This window comes from Megalobrama amblycephala, linkage group LG12, assembly GCF_018812025.1.
Source record: "Megalobrama amblycephala isolate DHTTF-2021 linkage group LG12, ASM1881202v1, whole genome shotgun sequence".
NCBI lineage: Eukaryota > Metazoa > Chordata > Actinopteri > Cypriniformes > Xenocyprididae > Megalobrama > Megalobrama amblycephala.
The window spans coordinates 20,157,828-20,177,132 of NC_063055.1; the positions used below are offsets into that span (position 1 = coordinate 20,157,828).

A 19,305-nucleotide genomic window follows, 5' to 3' on the forward strand; every position below is an offset into this window, starting at 1 on the left:
AGTCATAGTCGATAGCCTCGTGGGCAGCTTTCTGACACACAGTGTGGTTGTGCTTCGGGTGAGTTTGAGTCTTGTGGTCCTTTCCAATCCCCCCCCCCCCCCCTCTCTCTCTCTCTCTCTCTCTCACTTTGCTTCCTGTCTGCTCTCTGTACTATAGGCATAAATGTCAAAAGTATATCTAAAAAAAGATAAAGAATTTCAAGAATCAATCATCAGAAAACCCATATCAATCAACAACTAATATGAAACCCTCAAGCTCTACAATGGTCTTACATAAGGCTAAACCACAGAAAATAAAACACTTGTTTGCATGTGGGTATAAACATGTTCTGTTCATGCTCTGAGGTGTCTGCTGGGTCACGTGACCCTGGTGTCATGGTGTAATTGCGTGGTGGGGAGGGGGGGCGCAGACAGTGAGACAACCGGACAGGATCACAACGCTAATGAGAGACTGCAGCAGTTAATTACAAAGGAGAGAGAGAGAGAGAGAGTGGCACAGAGGGTAGGGAGGGTGAATATGAGGAGGGGGAGATAGAGTGAGACACTCTTTTGTCCCAAAGCTGCATCCTCCCAGAATAGAGATGGAGAAAGCTTTTATTCGCTCGCACACACATGCACACATCCTCCCAAATCCGCTCAGGGAGGCAGCGTGTACCAGGACTGTGTCTGTGTGTGGTTATCTGTGTAGGTGTGCAAGTGTGTGTTTGTAGGAGCTCTCTCTCTTTCTCTCTCTGGTAGGGGGGAGGCCCTGGAGCCAGTTAAAAATGGTGTTAATTTCTTCTCCTATGGGAGAGGAGAACGGTCTCTCCATGGCAACAGAGAGAAGGAGCCGAGGGGAGGAACACCAGAGCAGCACCATCCTCGACCCTCTCTCATCACACACACACAAGCACATGCGGTACACACAAAAACAAACACACACACTGACAATATACATATACATGCACCCTAAATGCACATAACTTCACTTTTCACATTTATACATTCCTCCTACATTCCTACAGATTCAGACCAAAGGGTTCACACAAATGGACCGATTCTACTTCTGTGATCCCAAAATCTCAAAGACAATAGCATTAAAGATGGGAAATAGTAAGAGGAGAGGAAAGGGGATACTAGATCAGATCACCTACTTCTGAATCAAACATCCATTTCAAGTAGGAGGCTTCTCACTTCTAAGAGACAGACTGAAGTGGGTCAATCAAGCGTGTGTGTGTGTGTGTGTGTGTGTGTGTGAATGTGTGTGTGTGTGTTTGTGTGTGTGTGTGTGTGTGTGTCTAGTAGCACAATCAGAACACGGTAACATTTTTTGTCCTCTGATATGATTGCCGACAGCTAACAATGCAAACTTTTAGTTAAATCAATCATTGGTTTGTATAAGAAGCAGCAGATGGACTTCATTAAACAACTTTCAACTTATATAACTTCAAAAGTTTAGGAACAGTAAGTTGTTTTGTTTTTTTACTTTCTATTCATCAAATAATTCATTTTATATTATCAGATCATATTAAGCAGCAACTGTTTTCAATGTTGATAATAATGAAAAGTTTCTTGAGCGCCAAACCAGCATATTAGAATGATTTCTGAAGGATCAAGTGACTCTGAAAGCTGGAGTAATGTTACATTTTAAAATATATTAAAATAGAAAACAGCTATTTTAAATTATATTAATATTTTACTGTATTTTTGATCAAATAAACACATCCTTAGTGACTTTTCATTTTAATAAAAGTCTCTTTATTTGAGTTATTGAGTTTTTGCATATTAAACTTTAAGAGCAAGAACTGATTTAAGGACTTTTGGGTCAGTGTTAATGAAGTATGTGAGATAGAGAGTCTTTGTGTCGGTGGACATTGTGACTGTCTTGTATGTTGCGTGTAGACAGCACAGTGCACTCAGTGGTCTTTTCATGTCGTAACCTGCTATTGCAAATGCATCATGCAAAACTGTTAGCATTCATGCAAATGACTGGTAGATAAAAGGCCACTGTTGAGGTACAGAGTGTCTCTGGGTTTGGAGGGGTGGGGTGGGGAGCTGAGGGAAGGTCTGTTTAGATCCCTTTTTCTCCAAGGCTCTCTGCAGATACGCTCGCTAATTAATCACTTATCATAATGAGATTTTTGCCTGATTTTCTTCCTCAGTGATATGCTAATAATGGAAGCGAAAAGTGGTTTGCTACAGTTTAAGGCCTTCTCTTCTTCACGCATTTGAGTGTGGATACGTGTACTGTTGTCAGCAGTCATTTAGGTGGATAACTGGATATGTGTGTATTTTTGAGATCAGTCGCCAAGAGAAGCAACTCCTTCAGGACAGAGGACAGTGTCCCCTGATCCCTGCAGGCCAGACAACTGCGTCTCTTGAGAGTGTTTCTCTGCACAGATCAGCCTTCTGCTGACCTGGAGTTCTGAGCAAGAGAGGGTAGACGGTAAAAAACACACAAAAATACACATACACTGATGGAAATAGCTGACTGCAGTGTTGCATTGGAGAAGGTGTTAGATCTGAAGCTATTCAAAGAATTATTAGAGAAAAGCTTTAAAGTATATTTACAGGTTGTGACGGTTTGTTTTTATAAAAATTCTGTAATGTATTAGGCCAGGGCATTGACACAAATTTCATGATTCGATTTGTTTTCAATTCACAAGCTTGCAATTTAATTCAAATGCAATCACGATTCGTTTTAGATATCAGGTACATGTTAAAGTGCCCCTAATATGCTTTTTCATATTACCTTGAATGCAGTGTTTATTATAGCTGTTTGTGAATGTAAAAGGTCTGTAAAGTTTTAAAGATTATAGGCACAATAAATAAAGTTATTGTCTCTCAAAAAAATAATTGATTCTGAACTGCTGAAATGAATCGTCAGTAATTCCAGTCTTACTTTAATAACTTATTATGTAACAATTTAACAAATTTGCATAATGCCCACCTATGGTCTTCATTGGCTGCCCGCGAACAATGTCTATTTTGACCCGCCCTCACCTCAAACACTGTAGCTGGTTCATGTTGTGTACATGTCAAGAAGATGCTGTTTTCTGCTCTGCAAAATCAAATTCTCTTCAAATAAACTCTTCCAAAGGATGAGGATGTGAAGAGTCAGTGGTTAAAATTACCACAGCGATACAACAGCAGTATAACCTTTTGATGATTGCTTCTCAAATCTCTGTGAGGTCTAAATGGGATTTACAAAATGCTTATCCATTAAAGATGGGACAGTACTCACTTTATTTGGACCACCTTGTTCCTCAAAATCACAACCTGATAGTATTATTAATTATTGATGTATATGTATATTCTACCAGGTGTTCATATACGTAGTTTTGAGTTTTATATTGAGTAGCTATGGCTAATCGGCTAACTCACATTATTACTGTCTTACTTATCAGCCGTGGGCCTGCTGTTACCTAAAATTGTGTCCATTAATGCAGATTGTCTGTTGTTCTTACTACTTTGAGTAATGATGTAAGATGGAGCAAGATTTGTTGTACAGTCACATTTACATTAGTGCTCGGCTAACATTATTGATACATTCCCACATGTGCAGCACAATAAATTAGAAATATACACATCGGTATGTTGATGGACATACACTTGTTAATGCGGATGGTGAGGAATTACAGTTGCAACATCTCATAATATATGACAAACTGAGTAGCAGTAGCATATCACTGAGAAACGTCCTGATCAAGTCGTCCTTGCGATGGAGGTTCGGGTTGAATAACTAGCTCTTCCAGTGTTTCATCATTGGACTCGAGCTTGAAATGATATGGTAAAAATGATGCCATAATTACTGTCTTTGCAGTGTGTACTATCACTGAGGATTTGTGAAGCCTCCAGAGGTTAAGTTCAGTTGTGGTAATGGGCATTTCTTTTTCGACATGCGCTGTAAGCAGTAGACCAATCACAATAGACTGGGCCGTCTGACCAATCAGAGTAGAGTAGGCTCTCGGAAAGGAGGGGCTGAGAGAGACTGAATCTTCGGATGCACAAAACTTCAACTTGTGACTTATTGGATGGCAATATTTATTGGATAGTGTGCGCTACAAATAAAGTTTTGTTCATGCATCAAGTGAAAACCGCATAGATCAAAATATCGATTCTTGGGATTTAAGAAACAATGTCGGCTCATCAAAACGAGAATCGATTAAAATCGAGAAATTGATATTTTCAACCTATAATGTATCTACCCTCTTGCTTTTCTTAAAGTACATTTAATTATTAATTAATAATTACTTAGTAATTGTATTACTATGTAACTATGGGTGCAAAATGATTAACAAAATCATAAACATTTAATTTCATCTTGGCCATGCAAACTGTATAAATGTCTCTTTTTCTTTTGATTTTAGACTTAAAATTCACTCATCTGACATCTAAGCTTCTCAACAGATAAGTCATATTAGGTAACAGGTATGATGTAAGATGCCAAAGGTTTTCTGAAACACCTGTATGCTTTTGTAGCATCTCTATCATCCCTCAGTAGATATGATGGATTGAGTGAGTCTCGAACGCTTGACCAGGAGATTTCCCCCAGCTCAGAGAGTAAGAATATGCTCATGGTTGTCTTGCCATAGGCCCATACTGCAGAACACTGGCTAAACCTTCACTCTGTCACACACACATACACAGCAATGAGGATATTTCTGTTTCCGTTGGCATAGCAACAGAAAGCAATCATTTCCCTCACTTAAAATCTTGCAGCATCGTTTCTTCTCCTTTGCCCCCTTAATAAGTAAAATCTTTAAAAAGTCTCCCTCTCGCTGGACTCTTCATCAGTTTCTGAAAATCAACAGAGACATAGATGAAGGGGGAAAAAACGAGTGTGCGAAGGGTAGGAGAGCAGTGTGAAGTCTTACAGTGAGCTGTCGTATATCTGTTACTGTCAGCATTTGGTGCAAATGCAGTAGACTGTGAGATGTGTTTTAAAGGAGGTTTTACAATAAACGCCTATTGATGAACCAGGGCCAGTGTGAGAGAGTTTTGAAATGGTTGATGTGCCATTACTGAGCTGTTAGTAACTAGATGGCTTTATCAAAATGACAAGAATGAACAGGAAGCATCAAAAAAATCTGTAATGTTTTGTACATTGTGTTCAGTTATATGAATTTATAGATTGAATAGAATGATATTATATAGCTGTTAGTATAATTTATAATTCCTGATACTTTTATATTTCATAAAATTGTAAACTTTCTACGAAAAAACCCTCAAAATAATTAATTAGGTTTTTAGTTGACTATTATAGTAATTTGAAAATCTAATAAATAATTTTTAGTAAGTTTTGTATTTTATTAAAAAGGAAAACTTAACATATAAATATATAACACAGAAATTGGTGATTGGCGAAAAAACATACATATATGGCAAAAATATAACATTTAAAAACTGGGTTTAAAAATGTTTAAATAGCATAAGCATATACTGTTGAAAAATTTGGGATCTGTAAGATTTAAAATGTTTTTGAAAGAAGCCTCTTATGCTCACAAAGGCTGCATTTATTTGATCAAAATACAATAAAAAACAGTAATATTGTGAAATATTATCACAAATTAAAATAATTATTTTCTATTTTAATATATTTTAAAATGTAATGTATTCTTGATGGCAAATCTGAATTTGCAGAAGCTGTTACTCCAGTCTTCAAACTCACATGATCCTTCAGAAATCATTCAAATATGCTGATTTGGTGCTCATGAAACATTATTGTCAATACAGTTCTGTATGACAATGTAGATATGTTTGGTCTTGGCGGAATAGATCTGCTACGCTGCTGCTGCTTTATTGCTGCTGCTGCTGTTAATTATTGCTGCTGCTGCAGAGCAAGTACGGGACTTGCTACTGCCAATACATACACGACACGCTGCTGTGAGCAAGTAAGACATGCTGCTGCTGTACAATATAGCGTACATGAATAACCCGTAGCAGATCTATAGAGGTGGAGCTGGGGAAGGTGGAGGGTTTCTGAAGCACGCTGCGCTGCTAAGCAAATGCTAACTCATGTATTTAAAGATTAAGCACGCAGCTCATTGGCTACTAATACAGCTGGAACCAATCATATGTGACCTATAGATAATGATGTGGTTATTAGCAGGTTGAGTTAAGGACTTATTAGCCTGCCCATTAGAGTTTCATGATAGAACTTTGTATTTCTGCTGCTTAATATTTTTGTGGAAACTGTGATACATTTTTTCAGGATTCTTTGATGAACACAAAGTTTAAAAGAACAGTATTTATTTGAAACAGAAATCTTTTGTAACATTATAAACAAATATATTGTCTCTTTACAACAATAATGCGTCCTTGAAAGGAGCTTTGACTACTTTCAAAAACATCGTATTGACCCCAAACTTTTCAATAGTGTATATGCACATTAAATATATTACTAAAAATAAAATTTCTAAATTCTTGTGGCAGGGTCAGTGAAACTGTTGGCAGGGCAAGTAAATCCTGAGTGAGTAACCTGACTGGGCAAGCAAAAATCTTTAATTCTAAACACCTGTGAATCTGTGGTTGCAACTAAATATGATATTGCGTGTTTTACTGCATGTGAGTGTGTTTTTGCTCCCAATGTTAGCCACAGGACATAACAGGTGATAAATGAAGTTACTCCCCCTCACTAGAAAGACAGCAACAAAGAGAAAGAGCAGAAGGAGATCAAGAGAGAGGGAGAGAGAGAATATTAAAGCAACATAGAGAAAGAGTTTGACAGACAGAGAGCAGAGCGAGCTTGTGATGCCCTGCAGCTGAATTGAGCACCACTCTCATGAAACAAAGTCTACAGTGGGCCTGTGACACAACAGATACATATTTAATAGCTTTATGAATGATATGCGCGCAGACAGAAGAGCATGGGCCGTTCAACTTATATGCTATAAGTGGCTTTTTCGCTTCTCTTTCTCTCTTCTTCGTCCACAGAGATAGTGTGATTCTCTTAAAACCACACAGGATAAACAGCCCCCTGCTCTATCAGGTGCCCCTCCTTCTCGCCCCCACACACAGTAACTTGGCACACCCATGGAGTAGCTGCATCCGAGAGGCCCTCCGCCACTCTTCTGCATCCCACACTGCACTGGGGCTCTAACCCACACTATGGCCCCCTGCAGCCCTGCCCCCCAGGGGGAGGTAAAAGGGAAGACACTGCTCACATGGGGGGTGGGGTGGGGGGTAAAAGCGGAAGATGGAGAGGAGAATGTTCAGATGGGAGCTGGCAGGGAGCACTCTGGGTGAAGTCAATTTTGTGTTTATAGCTGATGATAAAGAGAAAAGACTGAGAGAGTGTGACTGATAAGTGACAGTGTGGTCTCCCTTACGCTATCTCTTAACACAAAAATAGAAACAGAAAATAAAAGTAGAACTAGGAATTAAAAATTGTAAAAGAAACGTACACATACACACTAACTAACCTCAATGAACATGTCAGTTCAAATATCCTCTTTTCAACCTGCTGTATTTAAAAGACAAACTTTTACATGATGAAAACAATTAGCTACACGTATAGTGCTAAATGGAAGCACGGATATATTGTGCCACTTTTTTCTGTATCCTATTACTGTAAAAAGGTCCCTATTGCCTCTGTTCCTCTTATTATTCTGCTCTGTTTTGTTTGTTCTTCTTTCTTTGTTTGTTGTCTAATTTGCGTACATAGAGCAGGTTGGGAAGGATCCCCTACTGTTCCAGTCCTTAATGAGATAATAACGCTGATGTGAACACACTTAGTGTGTACGTGTGTGGATGGTTGCACTTCCTTGTTCTTGGACACATTGTGGCATGCTGATTGGTCAAGAGCATGGCAGGGTTGGTATGAAATGCAGTGACCTCAGTTGTTTGGATTCACTGCCCTTTATATTGAAAGCTGTTATGTTTCATATTTTAGTTACTGCCAATTTGGAATTTTGAGGTCGTAGTGTAAAATAGCTTAGAAATAACAAGCAGCATTATATATATATATATATATATATATATATATATATATATATATATATATATATATATATATATGTGTGTGTGTGTGTGTTTGTACATAGAGCTGTTCCAGCCCTTGATGAGATAATAGCGCTGATGTGAACAACTCACGGATAGTGTTTTATTTTTATTAATTATAATAAAATGCTAATTTTTTGTTTAAAAATAAATAAATAAATAAATTAAAGGTATTAAAGCATTAAATTCTCCAAAAACCACTAGAACATTGCTATATATTTTGTTGACATGTGTAATTACATTATCCCAAATGTTTATAATGTTTAAATCCAGAGAAATCCACAATTTTAACCAGTTTTAACCACAATTTTAACCACGACCCGTGTCATCATTGTGTCACCTGTCAATGGCGTCATATCCCTCTACCCTCAGCTGTCAGTAGAAACCATGGAAAAACAGTGCACTTCCTGAAAAAATGTGTAAGTAGTTGTAGTGCAAGCCGGCGATCTCTGCATATAGCAACAGGTGTTTGTTTTGCACATTTGTGATAGACCACAATTATTCATTATCATTTGCTGCAGGTTCTGTCTCCAAAGATAACCCCATAAAGCGAAAACAACTATGGAGGTGAACACGACAACTCCCATTATTCCACGCTTCATCACTGCGTCGTCAAGCTACGTCTTTATTATTGCTTTGAATAAGCAACGTCTAGCGGTGAAATTTACATACTGTGCCTTTAATTAATAATTGTATAGTTCAATATTAAATTTTAATCATTAAATTAATAAATAATTTTAAAATAAAATCTACAGTCTTGGTGCATTAACAGTGGCTCAACCAGTGGCATGAGTTGGATGGGGATATCTTTTTAGCCAGAATCAATGACAGATGGGGGAGTGTTTGAAAAACCTGTTTGAAAACAGTCATTAAATTTTGTTTTAAAAAGTACTAAAAAGCATGGATAAACTTAGGCTGACATGGGCAATGATTATGTCCTTCGAATGAGACGTTAAACTAAGGTCCTGACTCTCTGTGGTCATCAAAATTCCCATGGCCCTTTTTGTAAAAAAAGTAGGGGTGTGTCCTGGCCGAATTCCCTCCATTGGCCCTTATCAATCATGGCATCCAAATAATCCCCATCCACTCAATTGACTATCACTCTCTCTCCTCTCCACCTATAGCTGGTGTGTGGTGAGCACACTGGCGCCGTTATACTGTGGCTGCTGTCGCATCATCCAAGTGGATGCTGCACACTGGTGGTGGTTGAGGAGAGACCCCCTGATATGATTGTAAAGCGCTTTAGGTGTACAGTAGTACATAGTAAAGTACTATATAAAAGAAAAAAAAGAGAAAAAAGAAAAAAAATATGTATTTGATTGTGTATGAGATATATATATATATATATATATATATCAATTTACTGCATTAATTTAATTAATTAATTATGGAAAAAATAATGTGATAAAATTATTTTATGCATTTAATGTAGTTTATCTTACATTTCATATAGATGATTGGTGACGAACATGATGCAGGCAACTCACTACGTGATGATATAGCAAAAATGCCCCATATGAATTTTTGTCTCATATATAGGCCTATATGATATAGTTAAACAAACGGCCTATCAAACGATTAACAAGCGCAATATTACACGAGTGCTAAGTTTATCCCAAATAACACTAGTGTAAATGTTATATTGATTTTATACAACAGTTCAATATATAAGAAGTTAATATTGTGATATATTTTACACACAATATTGTCTGTTTACTGAATTGTTTTAAATGAAAATATAACCTATAAAGCCAGAGCAGAACTGTTCTGAGCAACACACAGCAGTGTTTCGTTTCTGAATGAATCCATGTTTTGAATGAATCAATCGGGTGAACCAATGATTCAATGGCCCATTCATAAAGAGAGCCATTAGGTGTGTTCTGAAAAAGGTGTCTGAATAAATCATAGCTGTTTCAGCCTAAAAGTTTATGTGTAATAAATTTTAAATAAATAAATTTCATTTTTACAATGTCTATTTGATTTTCTGATTTAACACAATAATGACTTTAAATTATCTTTTGGGGGTGATTTGATTTGCGATTAATTTGCAACTAATTACATTAATTAATCAGCACATCATGTAATTAATTAGATTAAAAATTTTAATCACTTGACAGCCCTATATATATATATATATATATATATATATATATATATATATATATATATATATATATATATATATATATATATATATGGCCATAGGCCAGATAACCTCCCCCATATGACAGAACTGGTCATCTGTGTGACTGACAGATCATATGTGAGATGTAGTGTATATGTCATGCAGTGACAGAAGGCTGTATTAGGATGCACAGAGGCTCCACAGAGGGGACAGAATGACTGATGAAGGGTAAAACAAACACAGTATTAGAGAGCTGTTAAATAATGATAGTGAATGCCAGTGTATACAGACCTCAGATCAGCCACATGTTCTCAGAGAAAGAGAGAGAAAGTGGTGGGTGGAGAATTGTACGTGCATTCTGGGGGGAGGGCCGTATTTCTCAACAAGTAATTCATATGTATAATCATGAACTTCACTTTCACATCTGACTTGCACATTCATTCCATTACAGGAGCAATTTATGGATAGAGGATCTGTAATTGCCACAGGCTCACTGGACGTCCTTTGGGCAGTTAAACCCACACATCTGTGTGAAGGGTTAACTATGGCGGGAGACGTTACTATGTTCAGAGTTCTGCCTCATTTCTTCTTAACACAGTCTTATAAATTAAAAGCACGCTGGGAGCTGCCTGTTAGGAGCTGTCAAATGGTTGCATAGCAATTATCTGCTAACGAGGATTAATCGACACCAATTTAGCATTGGTTATTTTGTTAAAAAAATGTAAAATGATACTTTTTTGTACAAAGTGATCAAAAGGCTCACTTGGTGGCTCCCATCTGCATGATCACAGATCCTTGTTGTGTTTTTAAATGCACAGTCAGACAACTGGGATTTTATGTGAATAGTGAAACGAGTATGAACAGCCATTAAAATACTCATTAAAACAGTCATGTCACCATTGTTCCTAATTTAAGTGCTTATTTTTCTCAGGCTGAGGTGTGCCATTCTCTGGGGAGTCAGTCCCTCTTGGATGGCAGACAAAGGTCTTTTGGTGGGACCCCTTGAGGGCAATACTCAAAATGGTGTCTTGTTCATGGCATAATGCACCAGTGGTAGTTGAGGACCTTCAAGAAAACAGTCACTTGCATGTTTATCCCAGCCTTTACACTAGATTAAATTTGGTCATTTATATATATATATATATATATGTATATATATTCTGATTTCATAAAAACACAAACCCCTTCTGTAATTATAGGTCGTGATAACCATTCATGTCTATTAAACTAATATTAAAACTATTATTGGCCAGACTGGGGCTTTAAATAAGCTTCGTGACCAAATACCTTTATGCATCGGAAAAAATAAATAAATAGCAACATCCTCGCGCATCCTTAGGGATGCAAATTTTTTGTCCATTCCTAGGGCATCAAATTGATTCTAAATGAAATTTTGCTCTGGTTGTCTTTCTAATGATGGATTCTGTCATAGTCCTGGGATGTGTGAAAAAACGCGAGCATTGTAGAGCAGAACAGGTAGGTTACCAGAGCAACGGGTGCCAACCGTCCGCTCCGCCCTCATCCGGTACAGAACAATGCAAGTGCTCTCCCTAACCAGAATAAAAACGTACGAGCCACGATAGTGAAATAGTTGCGCGTTTTACATTATACTTGCTCAAAGTACTGTTTTTTTATTATTAAGTGTTAAATGTTTGTTAAATGCCGCTCTAAATGACACATTGATCGGCGAGCGCGCGAGCGCCTGAGATGCCCACAGGAGGATGGTGCGCGAGACCCTCAAGTGATCCGCGAGAGCAGCTTAAGTCCCCCAAACATAGATTTACCGGAACATACCGATTAATTTACATCAATATAGCTGTTTCTTTTAACGTCCACCATGTTGTTAGCCCCTCGGGAAAACTCTCGCGCCCCTCTGCGCCCCGGCATCCCCAGTAATTGGGTACATGAGCTCACCACACTCGCGCTCCCGCCTCGAATCGAATCGTCCAGTGACAAAAACCAAAGTGAATAAAATCGCGTTGTCTCAATCAACATTATCATGATTTGCTGGGATGGAAAAACGGGCCACGTTGTGATTTTCTGTGACATCCCGATCCCGTCAGCAGGACAACGTCATGCCAATTCGTCAGATACCATTACTACACCGCCGTTATCGCCGGTGCGTTGCTATGGCAGCCAGCTCTCAGAGTAAGGCTGTTCTGCCCGGTTGGGGTGAGGGATGAATATGCTCGGTCAACCCGAGGTGTAAGATTGAAAAGTTGCGCACAGCAATGTGGGTTGCGCGTAGGTGGAATCAAACGAGCGCTGTCCCGAAGCATATTGAGAAAGGTCTAAAGCATCGGCAGAACCATATTGAGAGTTGAAGTCCCACAATCACAAACACACAAACACAGTTCACTCACATATTATCAAGTGGAAAAAAGCACTTTACCGTAGACTTGACAGGGACGTACAGGACGGGCTTCCCCGATGGCTCTTTCTTGTTGTGCTCGCCCAAGATGTTGCTGCCGACCTGAAACCCTTTGGACTTCACCCAGAATTTGAATTTGGCGTTGATGTGGCTGTTGTCGACATAGACACCGTCGGACTCCTCGTTCTGAAGCAGGGTCTGCATGATTTTGTTGTATTTTCGGCGCGTGACGGTCTTTGTTTTACCCGAGTCTCCGTAAGTCCGGAGACACCAGTCCTGAAATTCGCTGAACATCTCTGCCTCCAGCACGACGGGACTTCGGCTCCTTTTTGTTAAATCCGCGCATGGTTTCTTAGTTGCCATTCCTTCCTCTTTGTGCCCCTATTCGAACGATCAAATGCAACTACAACGCCTGAAAATGATAGTAGACTCCCCCTCCTCTCCCTGTCCCGCTACGAGGATGGATCGCTTCGACACCGGTGCTGGAGGTCCACCTCCGCTAAACAAGACGAAAAAAAGTCGTATTACGTCTGCCTGTTTCGGGCAGTCGCACACCTGTTTGCAGAGAGACGCCTCGCTTACTGTCCCAAACCGCAACGGCAAATGTCACTTGCACACATCATCCGCTGAGGAACTGAGAGAGGGGGCCGTCCTACCAAGCGGGTATCTCCCACCTGTGCGTAAACGGCTCGAGGACCAGTGTAAGTGGGAAAAACCCCGAGGGTCGATACCGTAAACGTAAATAACACGCAAACCTTCCTGGCTCCAGGAAGGGATAAAAAGAGCTCGCGGTGACAGACTTTAACGGCCCACTTTTTAAACGACCGGCGCGAGCGTTCTAATACGGGATATGGCACAAGCCTGTTGATGTCATACGGGCGTGAGAATCCTTAGCAAAAACGAATTGTTCGAATTAATTTAATACTGATGTTTCAATCAAAAACACGCTATGCGGGTTGAAATAGATTGCCTTCACGAGCCGCCGTCACGCGCTAGGACTGTCCCACTCTTTCCACCTGTTTGAATCGGACCTGCGCGTGCACTGCTGAAGCCACGCTAGAGACCGTCCCAAATTGACATTTCTCGTTTATAATCTTCAGGATTTAATAGCTGCTGGTAGTTTTGTGACAGAAACGTCTGCCGTGGCTCAGAATAAGATAATAAGCAGCCGTAACGAAGTAGTAGACTGTTTTCTTTCTATCTTTTTTCTTTCTTTCAGGAAGTAGACTGTGCAGCGCGTGGACGCAGTGGTTACAAAGCGGGTAGGCAGTAGCTAGTGTCGCAATAAAGAGAACATTTTCCTATTCAGACAAAAGAGGAAAAGGACCGACTTGACATTTCTACTAATCAACATTAGTGAAAACATCCCTATTGAAATATATTGAATAAAATACAAAATAAAATAAAACGGCAAATGCATCGATATAGTTGAAATGTTTTGTTCTCTTGTAAAATAATAGTGATTACAAAACAACAATAGCAATACCATTTTGTAACCTTTTGTCTTCATTTTTTTGAGCAGTGTGGTGATTTGGGGGTATTTTATGTTACAGTAGCCATTGATGGTCTTCTCAATCTAACAACTATAATAAACAAAATGTTATAGGCAGTAAAATCCACTTTTTTCACTATTCAGTTCTAATAATGCACTTGATACTGAGGATGTACAGGGCAAAATTACCAGAAAACACAAAGGTGTTTTTCTCTATTCACATTGAGTTCAGTAAATTTTACAATGATTGATTAATTTCAGGTAAATTGAGCATGGTGCTCTGTTGACAAAGTAATTAACTCTTGGACACCTGTCAGCACTTTGCACAATTGTGAATATAAATATGGATTGATATTTGTGGTAATTTCCCATGTTTTTTGGGAAAACAGTAACTAGTGAATTCTAATATCCAACTTAAAACATTATAAATATAGACAGTTTGAAGAATCTTTGCTGAATGCTGTGGCTATTATAGGATATATATATTCAGTGTCCTCTGATGTCAGGTTCCATGTGTGTATTTGGTCTGTTTATTTCTAATACACTCTGTGACAGAGTGCTCATGCTTGGTCATGTATGTGTACATATTAGTTGCATTGTGTTTGTGTGTGCGAGTGCTGGTATGTGAGCATCCTCTCTTTCTGTGTGCAGTCAGTAGTGTGAGTGCTCCGGGGCTGTGTCGAGGACCATGCTGGGACTGCTGGTGATGTCGGCTGCTGTTGCTATGACAGCAGCTCAGCTCCAGCAGCTGAAGAAGCAGAACAGGCCGCCTGTATCTGCCCCATCCAGACTGCATTGCCTCACTCCAGAATCTTCTCTCAGTCCTAGAACCTGTTCGGAGTTCTAAAAGGCTTCCCTGGGTCTGGAATCACTTCAGCATTTCAGAATCTTCCCTGAGCTCCGAAGTTCTGTCAAAAGGTCTGGGATTCAATGGATGAAGCTGACAGGAATGTGTCCCTTTGATGTTCTCTGATTCTTAAAGGGGTATTCCACCGTGTTTACATACCATGTTCATTTTGCCCAGCAGCTAGTATTGACTAGTCAGTTCCAATAAAATGTTTGATTGACAGCACTAAATCCTCTTTGATTGGCACAACCCTGTGAATCTGTCCCAGATGTGCACCCCTTTAGTTAGAAAAAGATATTAACAAACCAATTAACATCACTAGCCAAGGCTAAATTTAGATTAAATTGATTTTTGAAGAAAATGTGCTGTATTTAAATCCATCTTTTTTAGTTAGTCATCTTCTCATTATTTTATTTTTCTCAGAAGAAATATATAATTCTTTTAATAAGATAGAAAAATTGTACAGAGGTGTTTGAGAAAATCTTTTTTCATTGGTCTTGCAACAGTAATGCGTGTAAAACGATAAACAATGTTAGAATATAGCAACGTGTGGGCATGTACAACTAATTACTTGATCTTTCAAACACCTTGAAGAGCCATGAAGGATACATAAATGTTAAAGTTAGCTAATTAGTAACTATATCAAGCCAATTATGAAAAAGATACATCAGTTAGAGTGATTTAGTAAGATAATGAACTTTGAAATTAGACATTTATTTGCTAAAAATGATTTAAGCCAGCTATATTTTTTACGTTTTTATTTGATTGTGTGTTTTATAATCATTAGTGGAGGTATTTTACATGCATTTATAAATTAAATTATTATTATTATTACTTATTGTTTATGGGACATGACTTTTTTATAGAAATATTATAAACCCACAAAATATATAGATTAAAAAAAATACATAAATGAGGGACAACCAAAAGATTTTCTGAACATTTTGGTCTCAAACACCTGCCCTTTTTTAAAATTTACCTCATATGTACCTTTGTTTGACCTTTTTTTCCTCATGTCATGAATCACACCTTTTAAAAAAGATATATAGATGTTCCACAGTTACCATATTGACTTGTTAAGGTAAATATTGACAGGCTTTCAATTGCTTTGATTGCAAATTTTGAGCTTATGTTTGAAGTCAAACATATATTTTTTTATTTACTTGTATTTAAATAAGACAATTAAAAATGTCATTTAAAAAAATGTAACCCAGAAACCCAGTTAGGTTTATGTTTTGTTGTTGATCCTTCAAATATACTGAATACATTCCATGTGTTTTGGGCAGCAATTTCCGCCTTAAAATGAAATTATTTTGGTAGCCTATTTCTTTTATCATAATCAAAAATGAACATAACTATAACCATACTGGTGTACACCTCTGGACCTAAAAACTCTCACTGCAATGTGCTCTTCAGGTGTGAATTTTCAACTGAGGACATTTCTCTTAGTTTCATCATTTTGACCAAACTCTGGACAGAGACGTGCGAATTCCAGGTCCGGCCCGTGATTGGTCTGTTTTGGGCCAGAGAATTCTTTCTGAGTTAGCAGATCAGCTCACATGACTAATCGCTGACAGGCAGGGAGGTTAAAAGCAGAGCTTACCCTAACATTTCGACATCATGCCTTCTGGCTATGATTAAACGTACTGGCACTGAAGCGAACGCTCTTATTTTTGTCCTTTTGCGTGTTTTTCTATGAGTTTATGTTTCTGTGTCATTCCCTTTCTGTGTTTCACTCTTCGTTCTGACCACACACACAGTGCGCACCACCAGCCTTTGGCTTCAGCATGCCAGGTTTCTGTTACAGCAACAAAGGGTGTATCTCACTCCCATTGAGAGCGTGTGTGTGCAGAAGTGAATGGGAAGAAGGGATTACGGTGCCAGTGCAGAGGAGGCTGCCGTTTTGTATGTGTGCACTGCTGCTTATATTTGCCGGCTCAGGGTGGGTGTAACTAAAGCTGCGCATTAGCTTAGAACTTAGCTTAGGAAAAAAAATAACAGTCACCCTTTTTCTTTTAATCTCCCCCTCTCTTCCCTTCATTTCTCTCTCTTAAAACATCTTCATTCCTTTTTGTCCTCCTTTACCTCAGTTTCTTCCCATCCTTTTCTTCCTTGCCGTCGATCGCTTCAGTTTTCTCTCTTTCCACAGCATCCTCCTGCACTCATGCATCCAGTTATATGTCTGTGTGAATATATATTTACATAATAAATCTAACAAGCTAAGGAAACAGCAAGAAATAAGCTGACGTTAACAAGGGCGACTTCTGGTGCGTCATGTGACTATAATGATGACTGTATGTGACTGTATCTGTCCCTTTTAAGACCTTTTGACTTTTTTGACCTTTGCCCCTTTAGATTGGTGCCGGAACACCCTGCGGCCCAAATTACACCAGGATCAGCTGGTGGGATGCAAAGGAGGAGGGGGTGCGTATATTTGCGTAGGGAGGGGGTTTATCATTTCACATTGTTAATAAGCCCCTCGCTTCATAATTAAACCCCCCTTAATACTCTCCCCTTCCCCCTTTGCAGGAGGACAATGATGAACCTTCAGCAATCGTCTCCATAACCCTGTCATTTAGAATGGGAGGAGGGAGGGAGGCCAGGGAGAAGCAATCTCTCCCCCTTTCTGGTCCCTCAAAGGGTCACATGACTCATCTCAGCCCTACGCCGGCAAGCCCGGCTCTCTAACTGTGGTGATTAGTGTCAAGCAGGAGATGTAGTCTCATCCTGGTTCTGAGATGTTTAGTGGGATGCACTCTGACTGTGTATAAATTAAGGGGAAGCCTTGGAGACTTCTGTCATCATTTACTCACCCTGTTGTTTCAAACCAGTATGACTGGAAGATACCTGAAGATGATGTGGTTTTTTTATGTCCATACAATGAAAGTCAGTAGGATTCGATATTCATTTGGATCCAATTAACTTTCATTGTATGGACAAGAACAGCTGGAACCTTTTTCAGAATATCTTTCTTTGTGTTCCACAGGGTGGAAAAAATAAAGTTTGTTATAACATTATGATAGTTTTTTTTTTTTTTTTTTTTTTTTGGATGAACTATAGACCTACCTTTAATATAACTTGAAGTCCTCGCTCCGTTCATCAAAGCTGATGCCTTATCTGGTTCTCTCGCAAAAAAAATGAACATTTTACCAATCTAAGGAGATCTAAAAGAATGAAAGGTTGAGAAAGGAAAGCAGAGAATGTGTGGGCAGTGCTGAATCAGATGAAGTTTAAATGCTGACGACGAACATTAATTTTTCTCAGTTGATGACTGATGAGGAGTTGACTGATGATCTATTCGCTGCTGCCACCTTAAGTTCAGCCACGGAACTGCATTCGTAATGCAGTATGCTTTTGTCTAAAAGCTGCTGGATTAAATAGATGCAATCGGTTTATTCTATGCATTTACCTTGGATGGCAACACTTTCAGAGTAATGACCAAGCTAACACATTATTAGTATTAGTATTATTATTTATTTAATAATGAAGGCAGTCCATCAGAATGGCACAGAATGACTCTCCTGTGCTCTATTCTGAACAGTTCAAAACAAAGTCAGTACCATAATCTGACCTTAAATCAGTGATTTATTCAATTCAGGTCCTGGAGGACCAACACGGTACATTTTGGACATTTTGTTCAGGTTTTTCCAGGATCAATCTTGAGAAAGACTCTTCTAAATAACTATGAATTGCTGTTTCCAGTTGTCTCTCACTCAATCTTTGTCTCTCTACCTCTGTCTTTCTATGCAGATAAGCCATGCATTCTTCAGCAGGTGTGAAATTGCTTGTACTGGGAGGTGGTCGGCCTGTTTGTCATCCAAACTGAGGAAGAAGTGAGGGGGAGGGAGCGAGCACACGAACGAACGAACGCACGCAAGCAAACACACACAGACAGCCTCGTGGGACATCAGCGTAGGGTGGGCCAAGGCCTGGGCGCGCAGGCTGGGGGGCAGTGGGGAATGTCAGGACAGGAGAGCCAAGAGGCTGTTGGGAAACGACAGAATGGGCATGGTCACCATGGCAACGCAATTGGCCCAAGCAGTTCGAGGCAACCGGTAACCAAGTAACAGGAAATGAGCAGTGAAAGGGGGAGAAACAGAGACAGAAGATAGAGAAGGAGGGAGGTCTTTGCTAATGGGACACACTTGAACTCTTGATGGACACTGATGTTAATTTACAAAGGTGCACTATATATGTGTGTAAATATGTATGTTTAAACATCTGTCTGCATCCTAAAGTAACAACAGCTTCGACCTGTGAGGGACACCATATGTGAAGACTGGCTGACTGACAGTCTCTGGACCTCAGTTCCTCTCCTGACACCATTATAACAAACTGTGACAGCTATGACACATGGGGTTAGAAGCAGCGAGAGAAAAAGGTGTAAAGCCCATAAGCAGTAAGTATGGATGGATGGATGGATGGATGAATAGATAGATAGATAGATAGATAGATAGATAGATAGATAGATAGATAGATAGATAGATAGA

General features: G+C 39.1%; 1 protein-coding gene across 1 annotated transcript in view; it reads right to left on the reverse strand.

Moving 5' to 3' along the window:
• The window catches only part of nol4la (nucleolar protein 4-like a), a 45,636-nt gene extending 31,969 nt beyond the window's left edge, over window positions 1-13,667 (reverse strand). The window contains exon 1 of the mRNA XM_048210220.1: window positions 12,498-13,667. Coding sequence (XP_048066177.1) covers window positions 12,498-12,839 — 342 coding nt within the window. The 5' untranslated portion in view covers window positions 12,840-13,667. The remainder of the gene's footprint in view (window positions 1-12,497) is intronic.
• Window positions 13,668-19,305: the final 5,638 nt, after the last annotated feature.